Source organism: Chiloscyllium punctatum, chromosome 7, assembly GCF_047496795.1.
Source record: "Chiloscyllium punctatum isolate Juve2018m chromosome 7, sChiPun1.3, whole genome shotgun sequence".
Classification (NCBI taxonomy): Eukaryota; Metazoa; Chordata; class Chondrichthyes; order Orectolobiformes; family Hemiscylliidae; genus Chiloscyllium; species Chiloscyllium punctatum.
In genome coordinates this window covers 95,191,084-95,215,942 of record NC_092745.1, presented here as the reverse complement: position 1 = coordinate 95,215,942, position 24,859 = coordinate 95,191,084, and the positions used below count along the sequence as shown (strand labels likewise).

The 24,859-nt window shown below is 40.4% G+C and overlaps 1 protein-coding gene across 1 annotated transcript in view; it reads right to left on the bottom strand.

The window, feature by feature from the left end:
• The window catches only part of ccdc17 (coiled-coil domain containing 17), a 117,843-nt gene that overhangs the window by 35,494 nt on the left and 57,490 nt on the right, over positions 1 to 24,859 (bottom strand). Inside the window, exons 3-8 of the mRNA XM_072573268.1 lie at positions 17,431 to 17,493; positions 15,578 to 15,707; positions 11,008 to 11,161; positions 8,951 to 9,067; positions 4,162 to 4,289; positions 3,887 to 4,009 (exon numbers count right to left, since the gene is read on the bottom strand). Of these exons, the coding sequence (XP_072429369.1) occupies positions 3,887 to 4,009; positions 4,162 to 4,289; positions 8,951 to 9,067; positions 11,008 to 11,161; positions 15,578 to 15,707; positions 17,431 to 17,493 (715 nt within the window). The remainder of the gene's footprint in view (positions 1 to 3,886; positions 4,010 to 4,161; positions 4,290 to 8,950; positions 9,068 to 11,007; positions 11,162 to 15,577; positions 15,708 to 17,430; positions 17,494 to 24,859) is intronic.

Below are 24,859 nucleotides of genomic sequence, written 5' to 3'. Positions count from 1 at the left end.
ATAATCACCACAATGTGTCTCATTTACAAAATGCTCTGCAACAACTCATCAAAATTCCTTCAAAAGCACCTTCCAAACCTCTGACCTCTGCCATGCGGAAGAACAAGAGGCAGCAGATACCTGTGAATATCTCCATTTCCAAGCTTCCCTCCCATGCACCATCTAGACTAGGAAATATGTGAATGTTTTCTTCAGTCTCACTGGATCAAAATCCTGGTGCACCCCTCTTAATGGAATTGTAGTTACCTATGGACTATAATAATTCCAGAAAGTAACTCACCAATAATTTTTTTTAAGGGCAACTAGGGATGGGAAATAAATGATGGCCTTGCCAGTGGTTTGCATATCCTATCAATGAATTTTAAAAATCTTGTCTATTTTTCGTAGAATGGATTTGAATGAAAAGTTAATTTTAAGGATTCTGTTTTTTAAAAAGTGTGCTCATACATGTTTAAAAATAAAGGCATAAATATCCAATGCAGATCACACAAAGACATTAAGTGAATGAATGATTTATTGTCAAACATCTAGGGAGTTACAGTGAAAAATGCTCTATCACCATTATTAGGCACCAATTTGAGATACAAAAGAGTAAAAAGTACTTAAATAAAGTTCATCTTCATCGGTCAGGGGTCCCAAATGCAGCTCCCAGACCTCTGCAAGGTTCCTGTTCCGGGTCTCCCGCAGCCAGGGGCTCCCCTCTGGGCACAGCCATTGATGCACTTGATGACTGGCCCCTGCTGAATGAGTCTCTGCTCTGGGTCTACCGCAGCCAGAGGTCCCCCACTTGCTAACACTGCAGCTGCTGCCCTGCCACTATTAGTAATAAGTAAAACAAAATACTGGAAATGTTCGGATGAGGGAGTATCTATGAAGAGATGCAGAGCTATTGCTTCAGGTGGATGTTTTTCATTAAAACACAAAGACATTGTTGCTACATGCCTGGGCTATGCGACAAGTTGGACCAAATGACATACTCAAGATAATCTGCTTAAAGGAGTAAGCAACACTGATGTAACAAAGATCATATATTTGCTGTAAAACCTGAATTTGTAACAGCTCATCTATGGTATCCTGCCTGTTCAGCCTGTAACACTCATTGACAAAGTTCACACCAGTGCAAATGAGAGGGCTGCAGTTTGTGTTAAATGTGCCTCAACAATGTGCTAATGCTTTCAGGAGAGAAAAATATAGGAGACAATTAGTGAGAATCATTAGGATCAATCGGAATGAATATTTTATTTGGAAGAAGACTGAAATAAAGACAAATATTAAGCTCTTCTTACCTACATTCACATCTCCTCCAATGTCTCCAGTTTCCTGGTTCACTATGAACATTCAGGCCTTTAATTGCTCTACACCTTCATTCCTATGTAGGGAAGTCTTGGAGCTCTCTGCTTCTTCCTTTAAAGAGAAACCTAACTAGATCCTATCTACAACACCTTCCCCTTCCTGGCTGAGTTTGATCTTATTTTGAGGAACTTCTCTTTCAGCTTTCTACTCACTTTTGCCCAAATAAAAGTCCTTGCTATGCCTGAGCTTTTTGTGGGATGGGTGGAACATTTATTACTCTTTTCCTAATTACATCCCACCATTATCTGTTTGTTTCGTATACTGGTGACTGCATTAGCTCCACTTCCTGCTTTCACCATGACTCAAAATATTTCATTGACTTTGTTTCTAATCTTCCATCACTTTCACCTGGTCAATCCCTGGCTCTTATCTCCCCTTTTTTTAAATTCTCTGTCTTCATTTCCAGAGATAGACCATCAACTAATATTCAGTACAAAGGCACAGACCCCCATGGCTATCTAAACTAGACTTCCTCATACTCTCCTTGCAGTAAGAATATAATGCCATTTTCCCAGTTGTCCTGGCTCCATCACATCTAATCTAATGATGCAATTTTCCACATCAGTGCCTCAGATAATTCTTCCTTTCCCCTCCTAATCCCTGTTGAACCATAATAGCTTATTTGTTTCCTCCTCACACCCCATCAGCCTGTGTTCAATGAATCATCTTAGACAAATTTCATCAGATCCAGTGTAATGCCACCAAAATACCTTCCCTTCCTTTTCAGCATTCTCAAGGAGACCATTCTCAGCTCAACATCCTAGTTCACTCTGTCACCCAAACACACTCTCCCCATTTTTCTGTGCAAGTACAGGAGACACAACACCTCTCCTTTCACTTCTTCCCTTCTCACCATCCAAAGCTCCAAACACTCCATCCAACTTGTACTCTTTTCAATTTAGTCACTGTGTTGCCCTCTACAGTAGGAAGATCAAACCTAGTCTGTGTGACCACTTAACAGAACACCTCAGTTCAATCCACAAGCACGACCTCAGGTTGACCATTGTTTGTCAATTGAGATCTCCACTGTGCTGTCATTCTGACCTTTCAGTCAATGCCCTTCTACGGTGCTGCTGTGAAATTTCTGACAAGCCCCAAGGAGCAGCTCCCTACCACTGCCTACTAGACTCAATGCTGACAACTTTAACTCACAACCTCTGCCTTGCTCTAGTTCAATGCATTTTTGTTTCTCATTGACTTGTTTCTTTATCTCTTCATGTTGAATTAAGAAGGCTGGCATCACACCTCATCTGGACACAACCTTTGTGTTGTTTTTACTGCACTCATTACCATTCTCTTTAATTTGTGCATCATGAAATCTCTCATCAATTAGTCTCTCCAGTGCTGCACCCTAATACAGACCTTAACCTTTGTACTTCCTGCACCCTCCCCATGCCTTCTTCTCACTTAAAATCTCGAGCATTTCTATCTTTCATGCTGAAAGATAGAACATTCTGATGAAAGATCATCAGACTAAACATTTATTGGATCCACAACCTTAACTTTTCTTTCTGTCCACAGATGCTGCCAGAGCTTTTCCAGCAATTTCTGTTTTTGTTTCTGATTTCTAGCACCAGCAGTTCTTTGGTTTTTATATTAAATATATTTCCACAGATGCTGCCTATTTGCTCAGCACAGACAGCATTTTTTGATTTAATTTCAGATGTTAAGCAAATGCAGTGTTTAAATGATTGAATGGTGGTTGGAATACAATCATTCCTCAACTCCAATAGTATTGAACTGTTATACCAATATGATAACTGATGGGGCAAATAGAATGTAATTTACCTTAAGAGTCAGGGAAACATTTTGCAAAACTTCTCTTCATGAAATTAAAAGAGGTGTAAAGTTCCTGATATAGTGGATCACACATGGCCTGTAGTGTGAACTGGGTTTGTCGATTGAAATGTCCTCTCTCAGTCTAAATTTCCTTAGATCATTAATATTTGTCATTATATTAAGTAAAATGTCATCTTATGAACAACAGACAATTTTTCCTATTTAAATGATATTTTATTAAATGTTCCTAAAGAATACAATCATTAGCAACATAAAAGATTTGGTTTACATCAATTATCCTGATTTTACTACCATTGAATTCAAATAAAATCTTATAATAGCTCAAAATAGACCTAGTTCAAGACGTGATCAATGTACATAACAGTGAGTGACTTACAACATTTAAATTGATACAACTCAGTATACAGTACAGACACAATTAACAAACAGGGGTGTTAATGTCTGAACACACTGAAGCATACATTAATTGCACGCCTTACAATTCAGTATCACTTTTCAGCTCTTGGTTTTGTTTTCTCACATGCTATTGGACTGGAAAGTTACCTTTCTTTTAAAAATAAACAATATACATACAACTATATTATAGCAACTGCAACGTTTAGTGATCACTTAATCAGATCTGTGATTTTCCATCAATGGATTGTCCATCCATGGTTATTCATTATCATGTTAAATTACTCATGAAATGTGTAACCATGTGCATGAGGTTCATTTCTGAGAGCCCAAGACCTACCATCATCAGGGGTCCTCCTCTCTCGCTGAAGCTTTAGTTTTAAAATTTCTTCTTCCAGACGCTGGTTCTCAAGTTCCACAGCTAAAAGCTCAGCGTCTAATGATCTGTGAGGTGACTCATGTTCTGTAATGGGTAAGGATCAAAACAAATCCAGGTAAAATGCTTTTGGTTTATCTCTTAGATAACAATAACTCCTCCTTCTAGAAGTAATTTCCCTAAAAATAAAACAAAGTATATTTTCTAACTGAATAAAGTCAATAGTTATCTTCACATACTTTTCTTTTTCTCCTTTGGTGGCCGTGTAGACTTTTCCAGAAGTTGAGCCTCTGCCTGAAGACCATGCATCTGGGCAAGAATAGCAGGATCATTGCCACCACACTGAAGGTAAACCATTTTCAGTGCACTGGAAAGAACAGGAGAAACCAAGAAGCATAAGTAAAGATGTTACCTTAATGCAGCATGCTAAGACTCTGATTTCAATCTTGCTAAAATCTCTCTGTTGGATTTGTACCAAGAAAGCAATCCCAGAAACACCTGGCCCTGTCTATTCTGCCACCAAATGAGCATTAAGATAGGCAAAAGTGAGGACTGCAGATGCTGGAGAGTAGAGTCAAGATTAGAGTGGTGCTGGAAAACACAGCAGGTCAGGCAGAATCCGAGGAGCTGGAAAATCGACGTTTCGGGCAGGAGCCTTTCATCAGGAAAGGTAAGATACTCAGCTAGAACACCATAACTTCTCTTTTATCAATACAGAAGCTGACTGAGCTGCAATTATCAGCATTTTCTGCTTTAATTTAAAACATTAATACAGAGGGAACTAGACATTTGGTACAGAACTGTCTTGAAGGTAGAAGATACAGATTAGTGGTGGTGGGTTGCTTTTCAGACTGGAGGCCTCTGACCTGCAGTGTATCACACGGATTGGTGCTGAGTCCACTGCTTTTTGTCATTTATATAAATGTTTTGGATGTGGACGTGATCAGTAAGTCTGCAGACAGCACCAAAATTGGGGTGGAGAGGACAGCCAAGGAGGAGGATAGTCAATACCACATTACCTATGTCTAGATTATTTTATTCCGGGGATAAGATACACATTACTGCATAAGGTAAAGAGACCCTTTTGGAGGGAAGATGCACATCATCTATCAACCCTTTTTTGCTTCTTTCAAAGCACTTTTGAGAACGCACACAAAACATTTTAAAACTGTGCCTTCTGGTTCTCCCGATCAGTTTAAGAGTTGGGACAGTTTCTCCCTATCCACTCTGGCCAGAACTCTAATGATTTCAAAATCTCCCTCAGCCGTCTTCTTTCCAGGAAAAACAGTCCCAACTTCTCTCATCTTTCCTCATAACCAAAAAAAAGTGCTTTATCCCTAGAATGTTCTTGTAAATTTCTGTTGCGTCATCTCTATTGCATTCACGCCCCTCACAGAATGTGGTACACAGAATTGCACTCAACACTCCAGCTGAAGTATAATCAGTGACTTATTTTTGTTCATCATAACCTTCCTGCTCTTATGGTCTGTGCCCCTATTTATAAAATCTACAATACTGCATGCTTTCTTAACACCTATCTCAGTCTCTACATTTACTGCTACCTTTAATGAATTATGTACATTTATACCCAGGTCTCTCTGCTTTTGCACATCTTTTATTTTATATGTCTCTCCAGGTCTTTTGGACCAAATTACATCACCAAAGAGATGGGAGCCTGTGGAATTCACGACCACAGAAACTGGTTGAAGCCAAAACATTTTTCAAGAAGGAGGCGGATATAGCACTTGTGGTTAAAGGGGTCAAGGGATACTGGGGAGATCGGGATTCAGGTATTGATCTCGATAAAGAGCCATGATCAGATTCAATGGGGGTTCAGGCTTAAGGGGTTAAATGGCCTACTCCTGTTCCTATTCCTTATGTTTCTATATTACCATACATCGAAATTCATCCATCACCTATCTACCCGTTCCACTAAAATGTCAATGCTCTTGTGAAGTTCTATTCTGTTCTCCTCACAGTTACAGTTCTTTTGTATCATCCACAAACTTTGAAATTGCCCCTTGTACACCAAGATCTAGATTATCTAGATCTAGAATCTCATCCTTTTTAACAGCACTTAAAAGAATCAGAGGAATTAAACAGGATAGACTTCCAAAACATGAAACCAGATGGATCCAACACACCTATAGATTACCAAATCTACATAAACCCTCAATCCCATAGTTTCCCTACCTGGTACACCAACATACAGACTAGCCAAAGAACTCACCAAAAACTAAAACACCTAATTGAAGATTCACTCCACTCCATTCACTCCACCCAGGAATTCCTGAACACCAAAGATACCAAGATAGAGGAGGACAAAATAATGGTTTTCAGAAAGAAACACTGGCATCACTACTAGGAAAACCAGGACCACAAACACCAGACAGCACCAACTTCATCAGCAAAGACAACATCCTCAAACTAGTGGACTTGTGCCTCACCACTTCACATTCAATAACAACCTACAAACAAGTCAATGGAACACCTATGGGATCACCAATATCAGGGCTCAGAGTGGAAGCAGTAATGCAGAGACTTGAACAAGCCGCCCTCCTGACTATCCAACCCAAACTTTGGGTCCACTACATCACAAAACGGAACAAATTAGAGGAAACATACAACACCATCAACAATATCCTGCCTTACAATTCACAAAAGAGGAGAAGAACGACAACAGACTTCCATTCCTAGACGTGACAGTTGAACGTAGAGTTAACAGAGAGCTTCAAGCCAACATCTACAGTAAAACAACACACAAGGGCCAAATACTTAACTACAGAAGCAATCAACCAACACCCACAAACAGAGCTACATCAAGGCACTTCCTTCACAAGTCTGTGTGGGGTACGGTATCAAATGTCTCTTGGAAATCCAAGTTAACTACATCAACAGCTTCCCTTCATCAACCTTCACTATTATGTCTTCAATCTCAGCAACTCCAGAAACTTCCCTTCACAATCCATATTAACTTTTCCAAATCCATCCACATTTATCATGGCACTATTAATTCTATCTTGGATAATTGTTTCTGGAAATTGCCCTTCCTCTGAAGTTAAACTGACTGGTCTGTATTGCTGGACCAATCTTTTTTGAACCAGGGCATAATGTTTATAATTCTCCAGTTCTCCAGTATCACCTCTGAAACTCAGGAAGATTGAAAGATTGTTGCTAGTGTCTCTGCCTTTTCCACGCTCACTCCCTTCAATATCCTTGGATGTTTCTGATCCAGTCCTGGTAGCTAATCAACTTTTAAGTATTAACAGCTTATCAAATATCGCCTCCTTATAAATTTTAAACATTTCTAGTGATTGGGTTCCTCCTCTGTCATGATGGCCTGGGAAGCATTTTACATTTGCCTTTACCAACAAGCTAAGTATTAGTTTAACACCTTTTAGTATATCCCTTTTCTGCTTCTAACTCTTCATTTTATTAAACTTTCATTACTGATGTACTTTTTAAAAACTTGCTGATTTGTTTTCATATTAACTGTCAGCCATTTTTTCATAAATCTACTTTGCATTTTGTAATGCTTTTTCACCTCACTTCCAAACATGCCATGTTCAGTTTGTTTCTCAACTGCATTTACTAATAATCAGAAGTCATACAACACCAGGTAACAGTTCAACGGGTTATCGTTCAACAAGTTCATCAGGTGACCTGGACTATAACCTAGTGTCGCCTGACTTCTGACTTGTCCACTCCAGTCCAATGCTGACACCTCTATATCATTTACTCATTGATACACATTTTCTTCTTTAACTTATTTTTTCCTCTAATTTTCTACATTGCTGTACAATTACTATCATATCATCATTGAATGTCAGCATATTATATCTTTTGCTTAGTATTGCTGTGATGAATGGAAGGGAATTTTAAAAAAAAATCCTGCACAACATGAATTTCTAAATTACTTTGAAAGTTGATTCTCCTTGCTAGCAGTGAGTAAGGCACACAGTTTTACCGTTTGAAGACTGAGTTTATTATTTCCCTTCCCCATCCACACTTTTCTGAATGTTGGAAATTCTGCTGAGATTTTGTCCAAAAAATATGTTAATTGGACTGAACCTTACCAGACGTCTGACGTGGAGGTCAAATAGCTGCGAATTCCACCACAATGACCTTCCATCTGAGGAAATAATCAGAGGAATATCGGAACAGGAGTAGACCATTCAGCCCACCCTGATTAGGGGTAAGTTTACATCTGAGGGATGCTGATTCACAGAATCATAGAATCCCTACAACGTGGACGCAGGCTATTCAGCCCATAGAGTCCACATTGACCTATATCCAACTCCCCTACCCTATTCCTGTAACCCTGCATCTCTCATGCTTAAGCCACCTAGTCTACACATCCGTGGATACTGGGAGTTACTCAGCATCTTTGGACTGTGGGAGAAAATAGGAGTATCCAGAGAAAACCTAACATGTAAACTCCACACAGACAGTCACCCGAGGGTGGAATCAAACCCAGGTGCCGTGAGGCAGTGGCGCTGACCACTGAGCTGCCCTAGTTTATTGACATAGATTGCTTAAAGTTAATAAAACTCATTATGAAGTTGATACTTTCTGTAGGCAATTACATTTTGAACACTTTCTTTCTTAAAGACACACAGTCAGATGCTAAAGAACAATAAATTATTTCATAAATTGAAAATTCTTAAGAATAAATACTTTAAGAACAATAATTACTTTTATTTAATGTTAAAATATTAGTGATTGAGATCTGTAAAATACTAACAGGCATGAATGATATAAACTAGCCATAAAGCAAAGCACCAACTCCTACTTTAAGATTAGAAACTGTCGGATTTTTTAAAAATTGAAAATATTTCTAATCAGGTGTAATATTAAATTGTAACTCAAGCTATGGCAAAATAAAAAGTAATTCAAGTATTTTAGGTCAACACATGCATAGTTAAATAATTAAAAAGTGAATTAGATTCAGTTAAGACACAATTTTGTCATTTCTCAGTGGGTAAACCTGTTGTATTGAAATATACTTTTAAAGTATGGTTTTCTCACCCTATTTCAGTTGATAGGCTATCACCACTGGCAAACGTTACAAAATTAAGTGGCATTTTGTCCTCCTTTTTCTGTGCAGGAGAATGGTCTACAACATTGACTGAATCCTGTTTGATACTAGGACAAGGGAACAAATCAGTGGAATTATATAGAATTGACAACACTGAGTCAAAACATTGATTTCATTCTGGTCAAAATAACAACAGTTCGACTGATTGCATAAGAAATTGAAATACAAGCATAAACCCTTGCCAGACGGAAGTGGTGTCCCACAGGTTCAATATTGGGGCCACAGCTGTTCACTTTATATATTAATGATCTGGGTGAAGGAACTGGAGACATTTTGGCAAAGTTTGCCGATGATACAAAGTTAGGCGGTCAGACAGGTAGTTCTGAGGAGGTGGGGAGGCCGCAGTAAGATTTAGACAGTTTAGGAGAGTGGTCCAAGAAATGGCTGATGAAATCCAATGTGAGCAAATGCAAGGCCTTGCACTTTGGAAAAAAAAGAACACAGGCAAGGACTATTTTATAAACAGTGAGAAAATTCATAAAGCCAAAGTACAAAGGGATCTGGGAGTGCTAATGCAGGATCCTCTAAAGATTGACTTGCAGGTTGAGTTTGTGGTTAAGAAAGCAAATGTAATTAGATTAGATTCCCTCCAGTGTGGAAACAGGCCCTTCGGCCCAACCAGTCCACACCGACCTCCGAAGAGCAACCCACCCAGACCCATTCCCCTACATTTACCCCTGACTAATGCACCTAACACTATGGGCAATTTAACATGGCCAATTTACCTGTCCTGCACATCTTTGGACTGTGAGAGGAAACCAGAGTACTCAGAGGAAACCCACGCAGACACAGGGAGAATGTGCAAACTCCACACAGACAATTGCCTGAGGCAGGAATTGAACCCGGGTCCCTGGCGCTGTGAGGCAGCAGTGCTAACCACTGAGCCCATGTTGTCATTTATTTCAAGAGCGTTGGAATGTAAATATAGCGATGTGCTACTAAGACTTTATAAAGCTCTAGTTAGGCCTCATTTAGAATACTGTGTCCAATTTTGGGCCCCACACCTTAGGGAGGACATACTGGGCACCAGACCGTGTCCAACAGAGATTCACATGGATGATCCCTGGAATGGTAGGCCTAACATATAATGATCATTTAAGGATCCTGGGATTGTATTCATTAGCGTTTAGAAGGTTGAGGGGAGATCTAATAAAAGCTTACAAGATAATGCATGATTTAGAAAGGGTGAACGCTGGGAATTAGTTTCCATCAGGCGGGGATACTAGGACCCGTGGGCACAGCCTTAGAATTAGACGGGGTCAATTTAGAATGGAAATGAGGAGACATTTCTTCAGCCAGAGAGTGGTGGGCCTGTGGAATTCATTGCCATGGAGTGCAGTGGAGGCTGGGACGTTAAATATCTTCAAGGCAGAGATTGAGAAATTCTTGATCTCACAAGGAATTAAGGGCTATGGGGAGAATGGGGGTAAATGGCATTGAAATGCCCATCAGCCATGATTGAATAGCAGGTTGACTTGATGGGCCAAATGGCCTTACTTCCACTAATATGTCTTATGGTCTAAGGAGGAGGTAATCGAATAGTCATCATGCAATCCAGTGCTAATGGATTAATTTTGGACTAGTAACTCAGAATCGCAGACTAATGTTCTGGGGAAAGGGAGACAGATCCCACCATGATACATTTGTATATTATAAAATAAATCTGGAATAAAATGCAATTGTAATGGTGACCACATGTTGATTGTGGGAAAACCCATTTGGTTCACTAACGTACTTTCGGGGAGGTGATCTGCCATCATCCCCTCGTCTGGCCTGTAACATGACTCGAAACTCACAACATTGTAGTTGATTCTGAATTATCCTATGAAACAGCTGATCAAACCACTCAAGGGCACTAGACGCTGACCAATGATCCCATAGCAAGTGAATGAAAATGTCAAGGAAGTATTGAGCCCTCTAGAGAGCATCCTTTTAAGTTTATGTTAGTGTCTTCTGGTTGAATGTCCTTTGGTACTTATATACCTACACAGATTCCATCTGCAGCAGCTCAATTTGCTCTCGAAGTGCATCTAGAGCACGTTGATTCTTCTCCTCCTGTGCCTTAAGCTCCAGCAACATTTGTTCAATATGGGCGGTGAAATGTTCTTTGGATGAAAGCTCTTCCAGCCGCTGACGAATTTCTTGCAAAAATAAAGAAGCCCAGTGATCCTTAAAATATTGAATTGCTGTCTAAAATTATGAAACAATTGACCTGAGACATCATGAATAAACTGCATTTTGGACATAATGTTACAAGCCTCATTCCTGGGACAGGGCCTTATATTAGGAGCATAAATTGGAGAATCAGGGCAGACATAAACAGGTTTGATTCACAGCATTCTCATATTTCCTAAACATGCAAGTCAGCAGCCTGAAGCCTGGCAGGACTGTGAATCAGACATGCTAACCATTAAGTTCCAATCCTGATGAAACGTTCTGACCTGAACCATCGACTCCCCTCCTCCCCTGATGCTGATTGACCTGCTGGGCTTTTTCCAGCTCCACTCGGACTCTCCAGCATCTGCAGTTCTCACCATCTCCAAACCATTAGGCTCTGGTGAGTAAAACTTTGTACCAGGAGTAGAACACCCCAATTTTGCAAATGAGGGCCTTCAAATTAATGTAGAGAGGGAGGTGGAGGTTGAATATGGTGGAAGAATCCAGTTTGCTCGGGGACATGGAGATCAAGTTAAACTTAATAGTTGGGCTTCTTGATCATTGGAGCTGATGCTGACCTGTTGCCTGCTAATTTTCGACATGGTGCAAGCTGCAGAACATTGGAGCTGGGTTCAGGATGAGGAGACCAAAGGTTTATTGTTCATGCTCACTCACAAAGAATGCTGGAAAAACCACAGAAAGCTGTGGTGCTGGAAGCCTCCCCTTCTTTTCTACGCAGCAGGTCATTTTAAATCAGGTTCCCATTTACATTTGGGATCCTTGGTTAATATGTTAATCAAGTGTCCCACCTATCCATGGCAGGAAATGTAGATATCACGAAGCTCACTACAATTAAAACAGCTTCGAGTAGGAGCACAACATTTGAAATGACAGATTCGCCAACCTCAAGAACCTCTCAAGTCACATAATATTGTAGCCTGGATGTCCATATACCATTGACATTAAAGTCTAATTATAATGCATGTGTCCATACATGAAAGAAGGCATTTACGTGCATGACAGAAATGGGAGTAAAGGGATTCTGGGGCAGCTTTAGATAAGGCCATTAGTGTGGTCAAAGACTCAGAGTCTAAACACCAGCAGAGATCACGGGCTGAAAGATTCCACAATTCACATTGACAGACCAACGTAATATGGATGTATTTATGCATGAAATATTTATTTCAGAATTTAACTTCAGTTATTTGATGAATTGATATTAATAGATCTCCTACAGTAATGTTTTTGGTAAATCAGATTGAATTGTTACTTTACACATTTAAGACCATTATGACACATTGCCTCTAAATCACCTTACACCATTTCCACTTATTCCCATGCCTACTGACTTAGATAGACTCTTACTTCCCCAATTTCCTCTCCTGCTTCAAGACAATCCTTAAAAACTCACTCTGATTAAGTTCTCTGCCAGATCAGGTCAAAGGACAGGGGCAGCAGATACATGGGAACACCCCAGTTGATCACCAACCTGACTTCCTGGGTCAAAATCCTGGAACTGCATCCTGAACAGCACTTAGGATGCTCCTGCACCAAAAAGACAGCAGCGGTTCAAGAAAACAGCTGGCCATTACTTTCTCAAGGGCACTTTGGGATGTGCAATAAATGCAGCATAGCATCTGCAAATGCAGTGATGTCCACATCCCATGAATAAATGAAAAGAAATTCCTTAACAGTGATGGAGTTCATATCAGAGGAGCTGGCAGCAGCAGAAGTGTGAAAGAAGTGTGGGGAGAGGGCAGGATGATTTGAGGAATTTTGAAATAGAGATAAAACAAAACAAGAAAGCAACACCATCATTACACTCAGAGCACTCTTCACAAAATTCTATCATGGTAGGCAGTTGAGGTAACTGTAACAAGAATGGTAACTGCACAGGGGTGTTCAGACAAGAAATGGCCCCTACTTTATACCTGCTACTTTTCAGGTGAGAGGTCCAATGACACACTGTTGAAACTCTAACCCTTGAATAGTTACTTCATTCTTTTTGGGTAACTTTGCTGTACCATCCACAGTCCAGTTACAATTTAAACAGATAGGACATTATGAGCAGTGGCAATCACAGTCAGATTTCCATTCTGCTCCTTGTTTTTTTAAACGCTAATACTGTGCTCCATATTTTTAGTTGGGAATTCTAATCCTGGTTTCTTCAGAAAATCAGAGTGGACCTGAAGTCAAACAATCCTTTTGTGGTGCGGAATCGTTGGGAGAAGTCAAACATGTCCCATTTGCTAAGCTTCAGTGGCTTTTTTCTGAGGTTTAAATCCAGCAGCAAAGCCGCAGACTTTGACAACCCTGGGCAAGGGTAGGTACGTCAGGTAAGGATGGGGTCAAGGATGCCAGAGGGAGCATAGGGGTGTCAAGTTGGGGAGGATTCGTGGTAAGGTGGGGTGCGTAGCTGGGCCAGTGTGTGGGTGTCTGGTCTGGCAACTGGGAAGAAGTTGCGGGGTTGTCAGGACCAATAAGGGCTGTGTTAATCGCAGTGGTGTTGGGGGAACTTTGGGTCTACTCTGTGAGAGGGGCTTGTTTTCGCTGCCGTATGGTTGAAACTGGTCCAGAGGCAGTAGGGAGGAAGGTGTCAAAGCCAGTGGTAGGAGAGGGTTCAGAGCCATTGCTAGGGGAATGGGAAACCAAGCCTGTTTGGAGGGAAGGTGGTGGGGAAGTAGGTTGAACTAGGATTTTAGTCATGCAAACGCTCCAGGATAGCTTTCGACTTAGTTTGTACAGGAATCTCCAAACTCTCTATTTTTAACGGATTATTTTGGTGGGTTTCAGACACAGGGGAATTGCCTGCTGGAATTTTCAATTTCTCGTCCAATTTCCACAGAGTTCACTCCTTCCAGAACTCCACAAGCTCCCAATGAGACAGAGATAAATAACAACGAGTATAGCATATGCAAGGCATATATAAACTTTAACAGAAAGCCACATAATAGAGAGAAAAATAAATTTAACTATCACACACTGCCTACACTGCCTTATATTACTGACTGAGGCTATTTTCACCCAATTTTAATGAAGAATTTGAGTGCCTTTATTGAATTACCCAAACTATCAACAACAACAACGGAGAACAACAAATGTTGGAGATCACAGGGGGTCAGGCGGCATCCATGGAGAGACAGCAAGCTTACGTGTCAAGTCTAGATGACACTACATCAGAGCTGAGGGGTGGAGGGGACAGCATTTATGCGATAGTTTGGGGTGGGGGGGGGGGGGGGGTTAGTGGTGGGAATAGGGTGCTGGTGGAGAAAAGATGCTGATAGTCCAGATGAGTGATCGGAATGTGAGAATGGCAGAACAATGGGGTTTCTAAGGCTCAGACTTGAAAGGACAGACAGGCCTCCTGGGGTGGTGGGGGTGGGGGCGGTGAGGGCACGAAGACATGATAACAGAATGTAAAAAAAGGGAGGAAATGGGTGTTGGTTCACAATTGAAGGTGTCGAACTCAACAGTCCAGAATGCTGTAAAGTGCCTAGTCTGAAGGTGGGAAGCAATAGTATTGGAGGATAAATTGAGCCACTTCACTTTCCTTACATTGAGGTGCTTTGTGATAAGCACAACAACTAAGCAGTAACTTTAAACGTGAAAACACAGCAAACACTTAACACAGACATTCCTAAACCTCATCACGAGCTCTGTCCTGTGCCAGTGAAGTTTGAAACTAAAACCCAAAGTCAGATCAGAGGAAAACAATTCTTAAAAGTCATACAGCACGGAAACAGACTCTGCAGTCCAACCAGTCCATGTTGACCATAATCCCAAACTAAACTAGTCCCATCTGCCTGCACTTGGCCCATATCTCTCCAAACCTTTCCTGTTCATGTACTTATCCAAACAGCTTTTAAACGTAGTAACTGTACCTGCATCCACTATTTCCTCTCGAAGTTCATTCCACACACAAACAATTCTCAGTATAAAAATGTTGTCCCTCACGTCCTTTATAAATCTTTCTCCTCTCACCTTAACAATATGCCCCATCAACTTGAAATCCCCTATCCTAGGGAAAGGACACCTGCCATTCTCCTTATCTATACCCCTCACGATTTTAGCGACCTTTGTAAGGTCACTCCTCAAGCTCCTATGCTCCAGTGAGTAAAGTCTTCGCCTATACAGCCTCTCCATTCCTAGCAACATTCTGATAAATATCTTTACTGAACTGTCTCCAGCTTAATAATATCCTTCCTATAATAAGGTGGCCAGAACTGCACACAGTACTCCAGGAGAGGCCACCACCGTCATGTACAATATCAATATGATGTCCTAACTTCTTCACTCAAAAGATCTGAGCAATGTTAAGTAAACAACGTTGCATGCATTGTACAGAAGGCAAAGTCTCGATTGCTCCCAAATAGAAAACAGGATGCTATAAAGCTTCCTACCATCTCTTTGCTGCTCCAAATCCTTGTTTCGAGCTTGAATATCTGCAAGTTGTCGACCATGGATCTCTGCTATTTCTCGCATCCGTTCCTGATGTTCCCAGTCCCTCTGGACCCGAGGGCTCACCTCATGCTGTGCAATATTGGTGAGTTAGATTAGTGTTATACGAACTGACAGATCTTAAAAACTACTTTGCGAGGTGAACACAACACTGTGCAAATCAATAATGCACTCTCTCTCAGTTTCATACAACCTGAAATAATTCTCAAAGATACAGGTCTTTGGACTCCAGTTTAATTTGCAAATAAGGCATAACAATTCATTTATTAAACTAGCCACCAGTTTTGAGATCATTCATACTTCTGATAGGGGAGCCCAGACTCTAAGGATATGAAATAAACCATTTAGGACTGAAAGGAGGAGAAGCGTCTTCACCCAGACAGTGGTGAGCCTGTGAAATTGGCTACTACAGAAAGGCCAAAAGTTTGTATGATTTCAAGAGGATAAAACACTTCAAGCTAAAGATATTAAAAGACATCAGGCAAAGCAGGAACAGGCTATTGAGTTGGATGATCAGCCACAATCATAATGACTAGAAGAACAGACTCAAAAGAGCCAAATGGTTTACTCCTGCTTTTGATGGTTCTATGCTTCAAACCCTTCCTCAAAATGCCTCCTCTGCACGCCCTCTACCCTTTTTGCTGTATTTTCCCTCATTGCTCACCTTGCTTTCTCCCTCAAAGTCCTTGCAATGTCTTGAATCCACCCTTTCCTTATCTGTCTGTTTTAATATCTCCAATCAGTTGCTGTAGGAGTAGTGGAAAAGGCCTGGTCTCAGCTAGTGAGTGAAGAGAGTAAGGTTTGTGACGGTGATGGGGGTTAGGGTTTGTTTTCTGCTCAGTGGTGATGGATCCCAGCCTCTGTTCACTTTAAGGGTAGATGTATTTGCTCCCTGCTTTCCCACAATTTTAGAGTTTTCTTTGTAATTCCTTCACTGCTTAGCTGTTATGACAAGTAAACTGCCTTCAGTGACTGAAGGTCGCTGAAGGTGACTAAAAGTGTGCTATTTATTTTCACTGTATATTATTTTCTTTTTATTAATTTGTTTGTTTCTTGTGAGAATGCAATAGACATTTTTCAATTAAATTAAAATATCAAGGGTAGTGATTGTGTTGTCTGTGCTGTCTGAACACATGCTAGCTGATGTCCCTTTAACCACATTATATTTATTTATACAGATCCTTTACAATCATTCTTCATGTTTTCAAGTTTTGCTCCACAGATTTAAAAAGTGTCACTTGCTTACATTCAGGTTAATGGGCTATTTTTTAAAAAAAGTGAAGAAAATACCATGCCTTCTTGTTACCTAAAATTCAGGGCCTGACTAATTATTGTAGTGAATATGGAAAGATGATTTCCTCTGATTACAAGTGGACATCAATTTAAATTGACCTCAAATAGAATAAAACAAAACAATAAGGACCAACTTCATTATGCAGATGTCTGTTAGATTTAGCATTTGAAGAAAATTATGTAAAAAATTCATTGCAACATTAAAGAAAAGGTGGGTAAATATCAAAGTGGAAAAGATACATGGAGATAGGATTTCAAGCATATCACCAGGATTGCCTTGGGATTGCTTCAACATTTAGCAATAGGTTGAATAGTCTCATTCTTTACTTAAAACTTCTCTGACCCATGGTATGCACAGGCACGTGCAAGCAAAATGCTGCATCTTTGGAGGTGGTGTTTAATTGCAGATAATAATAAATGTAAGTTAAAATTGCAATCATATAATTATGATAATGTGCACAATGGTAAGTAACAACATGTTGAATTAAAAGTGCTCACATACCTCTCCTTGCCAGGACCTGTATGTGGGTAGGTTTTCCTCAATCGACATCCTCAGCTTGTGAAACTAAATGCACATAAACAAAACCAATGTGTCAGAATGTAACGTACAGATCTATTGTAACTGATACATGTTTTTTATTCACCCATGGGATGTAAGCATTGCTGGCATTTATTGCTTCAAGTTGTCCTTTAGAAGGCGGTGGTAAGCTGCTGTTTCGAACCACTGCAGTCCACCTGTTGTAGATAGATTGACAGCGTTGTGAGGGAGGGTGTGCGAGGAGGTGGACCCAACATCACAGAAGGAAGGGCAATATATTTCCATCAGAATGTTGAGTGTTTTAGAGGTGAACTTGCAGTCGGTAGGGTTCCCATGTATCGCCTGCTCTTGCCCTTCTAGATGGTAATGTCCTTGGCTTCGGAAAGTGGTGTCTAAGGAGCCTCAGTGAATTTTTGCAGTATATCTTTTAAATAGTACATATTGCCACAACTGAGTGTCAGTGCTGGAAGGAGTGAATGTTTACTCCCTGCTTAGTAAAACAAAAAGTTTAGATTTATACGAACTGAATGATTGTATATGTTTAAAATCTTGAAACAAAATCAGAAATGCTGGTAACACTCAGTACTGCTGCACTATGGAAAGAATTTTCTAGTTATCATCAAACACTCTGACTGAATTCCTGACCGTTCCCAGCATTTTATTCAAAACAGCAAGGAAGGCATGGATAGGAGCATGGATAGGAAAGGTTGAGAGAGATTTGGGCCAAACGCAGGCAACCAGGACAGATTCAGTTTGGGAAACCTGGTTAATATGGATAAGGTGGGCTGAATAACAAATTAGTTTTTCCTCTTCATATCACATTTTCTTCCTGAAGTTATTTCTTTGGTTCCAGCTTTCAAACACACTGATATTTTCCAATCCATTAGAACTGTGACCATTATTCTGAGGTACACTTAACAGTCAATACTAGCATATCCTGTCCGAAGGGATGTGATACAATGCACAATTCCTTCCTGGTCATTCATCTGTATAGTTGCAGTTGCAATGGGAGGCAAGGGGGCTGGGTGCTGGCTGTTAGTAATTGGCAAACAAACAGGATAATGAAATTTTGTCAATTCATTCCTTCAAATAAAGCTACCATTTGATTAGATTAGATTTCCTACAGTATGGAAACAGGCCCTTCTGCCCAACAAGTCCACACTGACCCTCTGAACAGTAACTCACCCAGTATTTTCCCCTGACTAATGCACCTAACACTATGGGACAATTTAACATGGCCAATTCACCTAACTTGCACATCTTTGGATTGTGGGAGGAAACTGGAGCACCCAGAGGAAACCCACGCAGACGCAGGAAGAATGTGCAAACTCCACACAGACAGTCACCCGAGACAGGAATTGAACCCGGGTCCCTGGCGTGTGAGGCAGCACTGAGCTACCCCTCTCACATTTAGATGTTAAGAGTTCAATTATTTCAACACAAAGCGATGACTAAGCCTTTGTCTTTCCCTGTTCGTTAGACTCAACTATGCAGTGAGCACGCTCATAGCTTTCGCGAGCACTTGATAGGTGGTACTGTATTTTAGGTTTGGACAAAGTTAAGATAATGCATGTTTTAGAAAGGGTGGACGCTGGGAATTAGTTTCCATCAGGCGGGGATACTAGGACCCGTGGGCACGGCCTTAGAATTAGACGGGGTCAATTTAGAATGGAAATGAGGAGACATTTCTTCAGCCAGAGAGTGGTGGGCCTGTGGAATTCATTGCCACGGAGCACAATGGAGGCTGGGACGTTAAATATCTTCTCCCCTCAACCTTCTAAATGCTAATGAATACAATCCCAGGATCCTTAACCGATCATTATATGTTAGGCCTACCATTCCAGGGATCATCCATGTGAATCTCTGTTGGACACCCTCTGGTGCCCAGTATGTCCTTCCTAAGGTGTGGGGCCCAAAATTGGACACAGTTTTCTAAATGAGGCCTAACTAGAGCTTTATAAAGGCTTAGTAGCACATCGCTATATTTACATTCCAATGCTCTTGAAATAAATGACAGCATGGGCTCAGCACTGCTGCCTCACAGCGCCAGGGACCCGGGTTCAATTCCTGCCTCAGGCAATTGTCTGTGTGGAGTTTGCACATTCTCCCTGTGTCTGCGTGGGTTTCCTCTGAGTACTCTGGTTTCCTCCCACAGTCCAAAGATGTGCAGGACAGGTAAATTGGCCATGTTAAATTGCCCATAGTGTTAGGTGCATTAGTCAGGGGTAAATGTAGGGGAATGGGTCTGGGTGGGTTGCTCTTCGGAGGTCGGTGTGGACTGGTTGGGCCGAAGGGCCTGTTTCCACACTGGAGAGAATCTAATCTAAAAAGAAAGTTTCTTTACCTTTTAACCATATTTCTGATTGGGACTGGTTAGCACAGTTGGCTGAATAGCTGATTTGCAGTGCAGAATGCTGCTGACAGCATGGACTAATTCTCACACCAGCTGAGGTTACCACAAAGGACTCTCCTTTGCAACCTCTCCCCTCATCTGAGACACAATGATCCCCAGGTTAAACCACCACAAGTCACCCCTCTCGTGAGAGAGCAACAATATTGTCTGGTAGGACGATGACAGTGATGGACAAACAGGCAGAAAACTAGCCACCAGGATACATGAACATCAACTAGCCACAAAAAGGCATGACCCACTCTTACTAGTATCCTTACATAGACGAGGAAGGACACCACTTCAACTGGGTCAACACATCCATCCTAGGACAAGCCAAACAGAGACATGCACTAGAATTTCCAGAAGCTTGGTATTCCAACCGGAACTCTATCAATAAACACATTGACTTGGATCCCATTTACCACTCCCTGAGAAAAAGAACAGGAAATGACATCACCACAGGGAAATGACATCACCAACCCAAGGAAACCTAAACACAAATAGAAAGTGGGCCATGCCACCAGTGCTTCATTTGGATACTCACTGAAGATATTACCTAGTATGGTGACGAAACATCTGAAAACAAACCTTCCAGCTCAGTGAGCAAACCGATATCTAGAACCTCAACCTGAGCTACAAGTCTTCTCAAAACCCGCTGACAACTTTAATTCTAACTGGTTCAGCTGAAAAGAAACAAGATTGTTTGGAGTCACACTGGTTCTCAATAATTCTTATGGAATGACCATACACAAGCTGATTTTCTAGATAGTTGTCAACATCAGAACAGCTGCCACACTTCCAGGGCAATTGTTCTCCCACAAACTGTTAAAGACAAATGTCTATATCACAAAGTTTCTGAAATATTTCCAAGGTGCTATTTGCAATGCCATCAAACTATGTCTTACTCACACTCAATGTATAAAATTCTAATGGATTAAAGCCTAATGAGGGTAAAGACTAATCAGCCCCTGGGGATGCATCAAACAAAATTAAAAGAACTAGCTACAGAGATAGTGGATAATTGTAGCAATCTTCCAGGAATCTTTAAATTTTGGAAAAAAATTCCAGAGAATTGGAAAACTGCCAATGTAATTCTTTTATTTACAAAGGGAAGGAGACAATAACAGTAAATATAGGCCACTTAGCTCAATATATGTCTTTTGGAAATTTAAAGCCCATTATATAAAATACAATAGCAGACTATTCAGAAATCCATAAAATACTCATGTTGGGTTAACATGGCTCCCTGAAGTGGAAATCCTACCTGACAGATTTACTCAATATTTTTGAGGAAGTAATAAGCAAGACAGATAAACGGGAAGTAGTTGATGTAAGGTATTTGGATTTTCAGAGGACATTTGATAAGGTACCACACATTTAAGATGTGCTACTCAGGGTTAGAGCCCATGGTGTTGGAGGGAGTTTATGAGCATTGATAGGCTATTATCCAACAAATAGAACACGGTGAGTTGGGTTAAGAGGGGCATTTTCAGGATAGTGACCTATAACGAGAGGCCTGCCAAAGGGTTTGTGTTGGGGCTGCAATTATTTACAAAACATATTAATGATTTAGATGAGGAAAAGCTAGCATCGAAGTTCAGTGAGTTGCAAGGAAGGTAAATGGAATATTTGGCTTTATTTCAAAAGGAATTAAGTATAAAAGTAGAGAGGTTTCACTAAAATTGTACAAGGCAATAGTCAGATTGGAATATTGCGAATATTTTTGAACTACTAATCTCAGGAGAGATGTATTGACTTTGGGCAAGTGCAGAGAAGATTAACTAGGCTGACAGCACTTTTTAAGATTAGATTAGATTACTTACAGTGTGGAAACAGGCCCTTTGGCCCAACAAATCCACACTGACCCGCCGAAGCGCAACCCACCCATACCCCTACATTTACCCCTTACCTAACACTACGGGCAATTTAGCATGGCCAATTCATCTGACCTGCACATCTTTGGACTGTGGGAGGAAACCGGAGCACCCGGAGGAAACCCACGCTGACACGGGGAGAACGTGCAAACTCCACACAGTCAGTCGCCTGAGGCGGGAATTGAGGAGGAATTGTCTTATGAGGAGAGATTCAATAGATTGTACTTTTTGGAATATAGAAAAATGAATATTGAAATATTCAAGATTATTAGGTTGATGCAGAAAGGTTGTTTCCCCAAGTGGGAGAGTTGGGAATCAGAGGGAATAATATCAGAATGAAGTGTCTCACATTCAAAACAGAGAGGAGATGGAAGTTTCTTCTCTCAGAGGGCTGTGAATCTGTGGAATTGTAGAGGCTGGATCATTAAGTATGTTCAAGGCTGAGAGAGATTTTAATCTGTCAAGGAGTCAAGCATTATGGGGAAAGACATGAAAGTAGAGTTAATGATTATCTGATCAGTCATGATCTCATTGGATAGTGGAGCAGACTCATTGGGCTGAATGATCTCTTTTTGCTCCTATGTCTGATGGTTACGGTACTATCCTGTATTCACCACCATTTAATGGGATTTCAAAATACAAAGCTATAAATCATATTTTACATAATTCTAATTTAGCAACGTCAGTTCCATTATGAAAAATCACTCCAATCAAATCCAAGAGTTAAATGTGTGTATTGTCATTATCTAATAGATTCTGGCAGGGATCCACAAAATGGATCTAGGGACCAAGAGACGATTATATATGAATTGAGGATTACTGGGTAAGCGGGAGCTCTTGTCATGCAGTAGTCCTGTCCTTACCCTTGGACTGGGAGGTGCAGGCGAAAGTCCCATCTGCTCCAGAAGTGTGTAATAAATCTCTGAGCAGATTTATTACAAAATATCCACTTGGGTGAGAACTGGTGTAAAACTCTGACCAGAAAAGTATGTCTGGACTATGTCGAGCCAAAGTTTAATTTTTTGTGCTTTCATGCAGTAAATATTGCCAAAGCCTGTCAGATTGAGCTTCGAGAAAACAGCACTCCGTAAAAACAAAAGCACTTTGGTATTCATACCATTTCAGAGAGCTTGGTGCAAAGAATTGCATAATAGTTACTCAACTTCCAAAAAACTGCACTCTCAGTATAAAATTTTGTAACTTATCAATTTATACAATTTAATCATGGGCATTGCTGGCTGTCCAGCATTTATTACTCATCCTTAGCTGTCTTTGAGAAGGTGGTGGTGAGCAGATTTGAATGGGAAAAAGTCAAAGTTAGACAAAGTGACTTCCAAAAATTCAGAAAACCCTTTAATATCAGTTAAAACATGACAAAGAGAAGGAGATGGCTATGCACTGTTAAAGGTATTTGCAACCTGTCACTTTAACTGGTTAATGTGAGTGCTCTCAATGTTATAGCGTTATACAGCCCAGGAACAGGCCCTTCAGCCTGCCATGTCTCTGCTGACCAAAGGCCAAACTACATGAATGCCATTTACCTGCACTTGGTTTATAGCTTACTGTGCCCTGGCATATTAAATGCTCATCCAGATGCTTCTTAAATGATGCAAAAGTACCTGCCTCTGCCCATTGAGGCAGCACATTTAATATTTCTACCACTTCATTTTGCAATGTAACATTCAAAAGCTGTAAAATCTGTCTATGCTGGTCTGTATTCTTCACAGAAAAATAGTTACAGTTAAAGATGTGTCATTGATGTCACGTATCATTTTTGCAGCTGATAACTGGAAGTTCAAATCTACTTCTCAGAGTTAATGGTCTCTAAAGAGTTTATTTACGTTTATCACTATTCCTTGAGAAGACATCATGTTTTTAAATTTACATAAACGCGTTCATCACACCATTTCTGATGACGTAATTAATGTGAATTAAAGAGAGTTCTAAAACTCTAGTAACAACAAGGAAACTGACAGGAATTGCTCAGTCTGATGACAGGACAGTAACACAAACTCTTGATGTTAAGGAATGCTGAACCATCACGACTCAATTGCTAGATTTCCACTATTTAAATGTTACTGCTGGATGACTTGTTGTGAAATTCAATATGTTCCAAGCTATTTGGTAAGCTGATTAATTTATAACTAATATGGGAGAGAAAATCAGCTAGATATAGAACTTTTCTTTCACTTGTAAAAGGATGAAGAATGAGAGAAAACGGATTTAAAATAAGTTGTCGAAGAAACAAAATTTATGAGTGAAACCTTTTTCCCCAGTGGGCAGTTTACTTCGGAAGTGCCATGTCTGACAGTGTGGCTGCGACAGTTTGAATCAAGGTGTTCATAAGGGAATTAGTCTTGCATGGATCAGACCAAACCGCCCCCCCCCCCCCCAAATATATCTTATGTGCAAGGTAAGTGTAAAATGTTGCGTTCCAGACACAATTCAACTAGTCAACTTACTCAAGTTTAAACAAAACACACTTAATTTTTACATGACAGTTAAAATACAAACAAAATAAAATTATTTTAAAAATTGGCTTAACTGTAACTTTATCAAAATGCTTAACAAAATAATATATATGTATTTGCTATTACTAATTAACAGTCTAATACAGTAACATTGCATAAACACACCAACAGCAAAGGCAAATTTATAAAATCAATTGTCTCACATGCAATTCTAGCAACAGGCGGAGAACCCCAGGTTTTAGTTGTAACAGAGAGAGAGGAACAAGAGCGTCCACGTTCACCAAGATCCCAGCAACTGCTACTGAAGGTTAAAATGCAAAAATAAAAAACCTGGTCGATGGGAGCTTGAGCTCACCCATTCAGGCTGCTTCTATTGTTCCAATTTTTAGAAACGCAAAGGCCTCAAAAGGTCCTTACTTTAGTGGCTTTTAGCGGACCATTTGTCATCTCTGTCTCACATTTTCTTCAAAAATAAAACCAGGATGAAATACTGACAGAGATCTTAAAGCAAAAGTATTATCAGAGTCTGTTCTTTAAGATGAAACAATCTAAGGAGTCGATGGGGTGGATGAAGGAGAATGGCACAAAATGAACTGCTCTTTCAGAGAGGAGGTGTTCACAACACGGGTCAAACGGTCTCCTGAGAGGGAGATTGA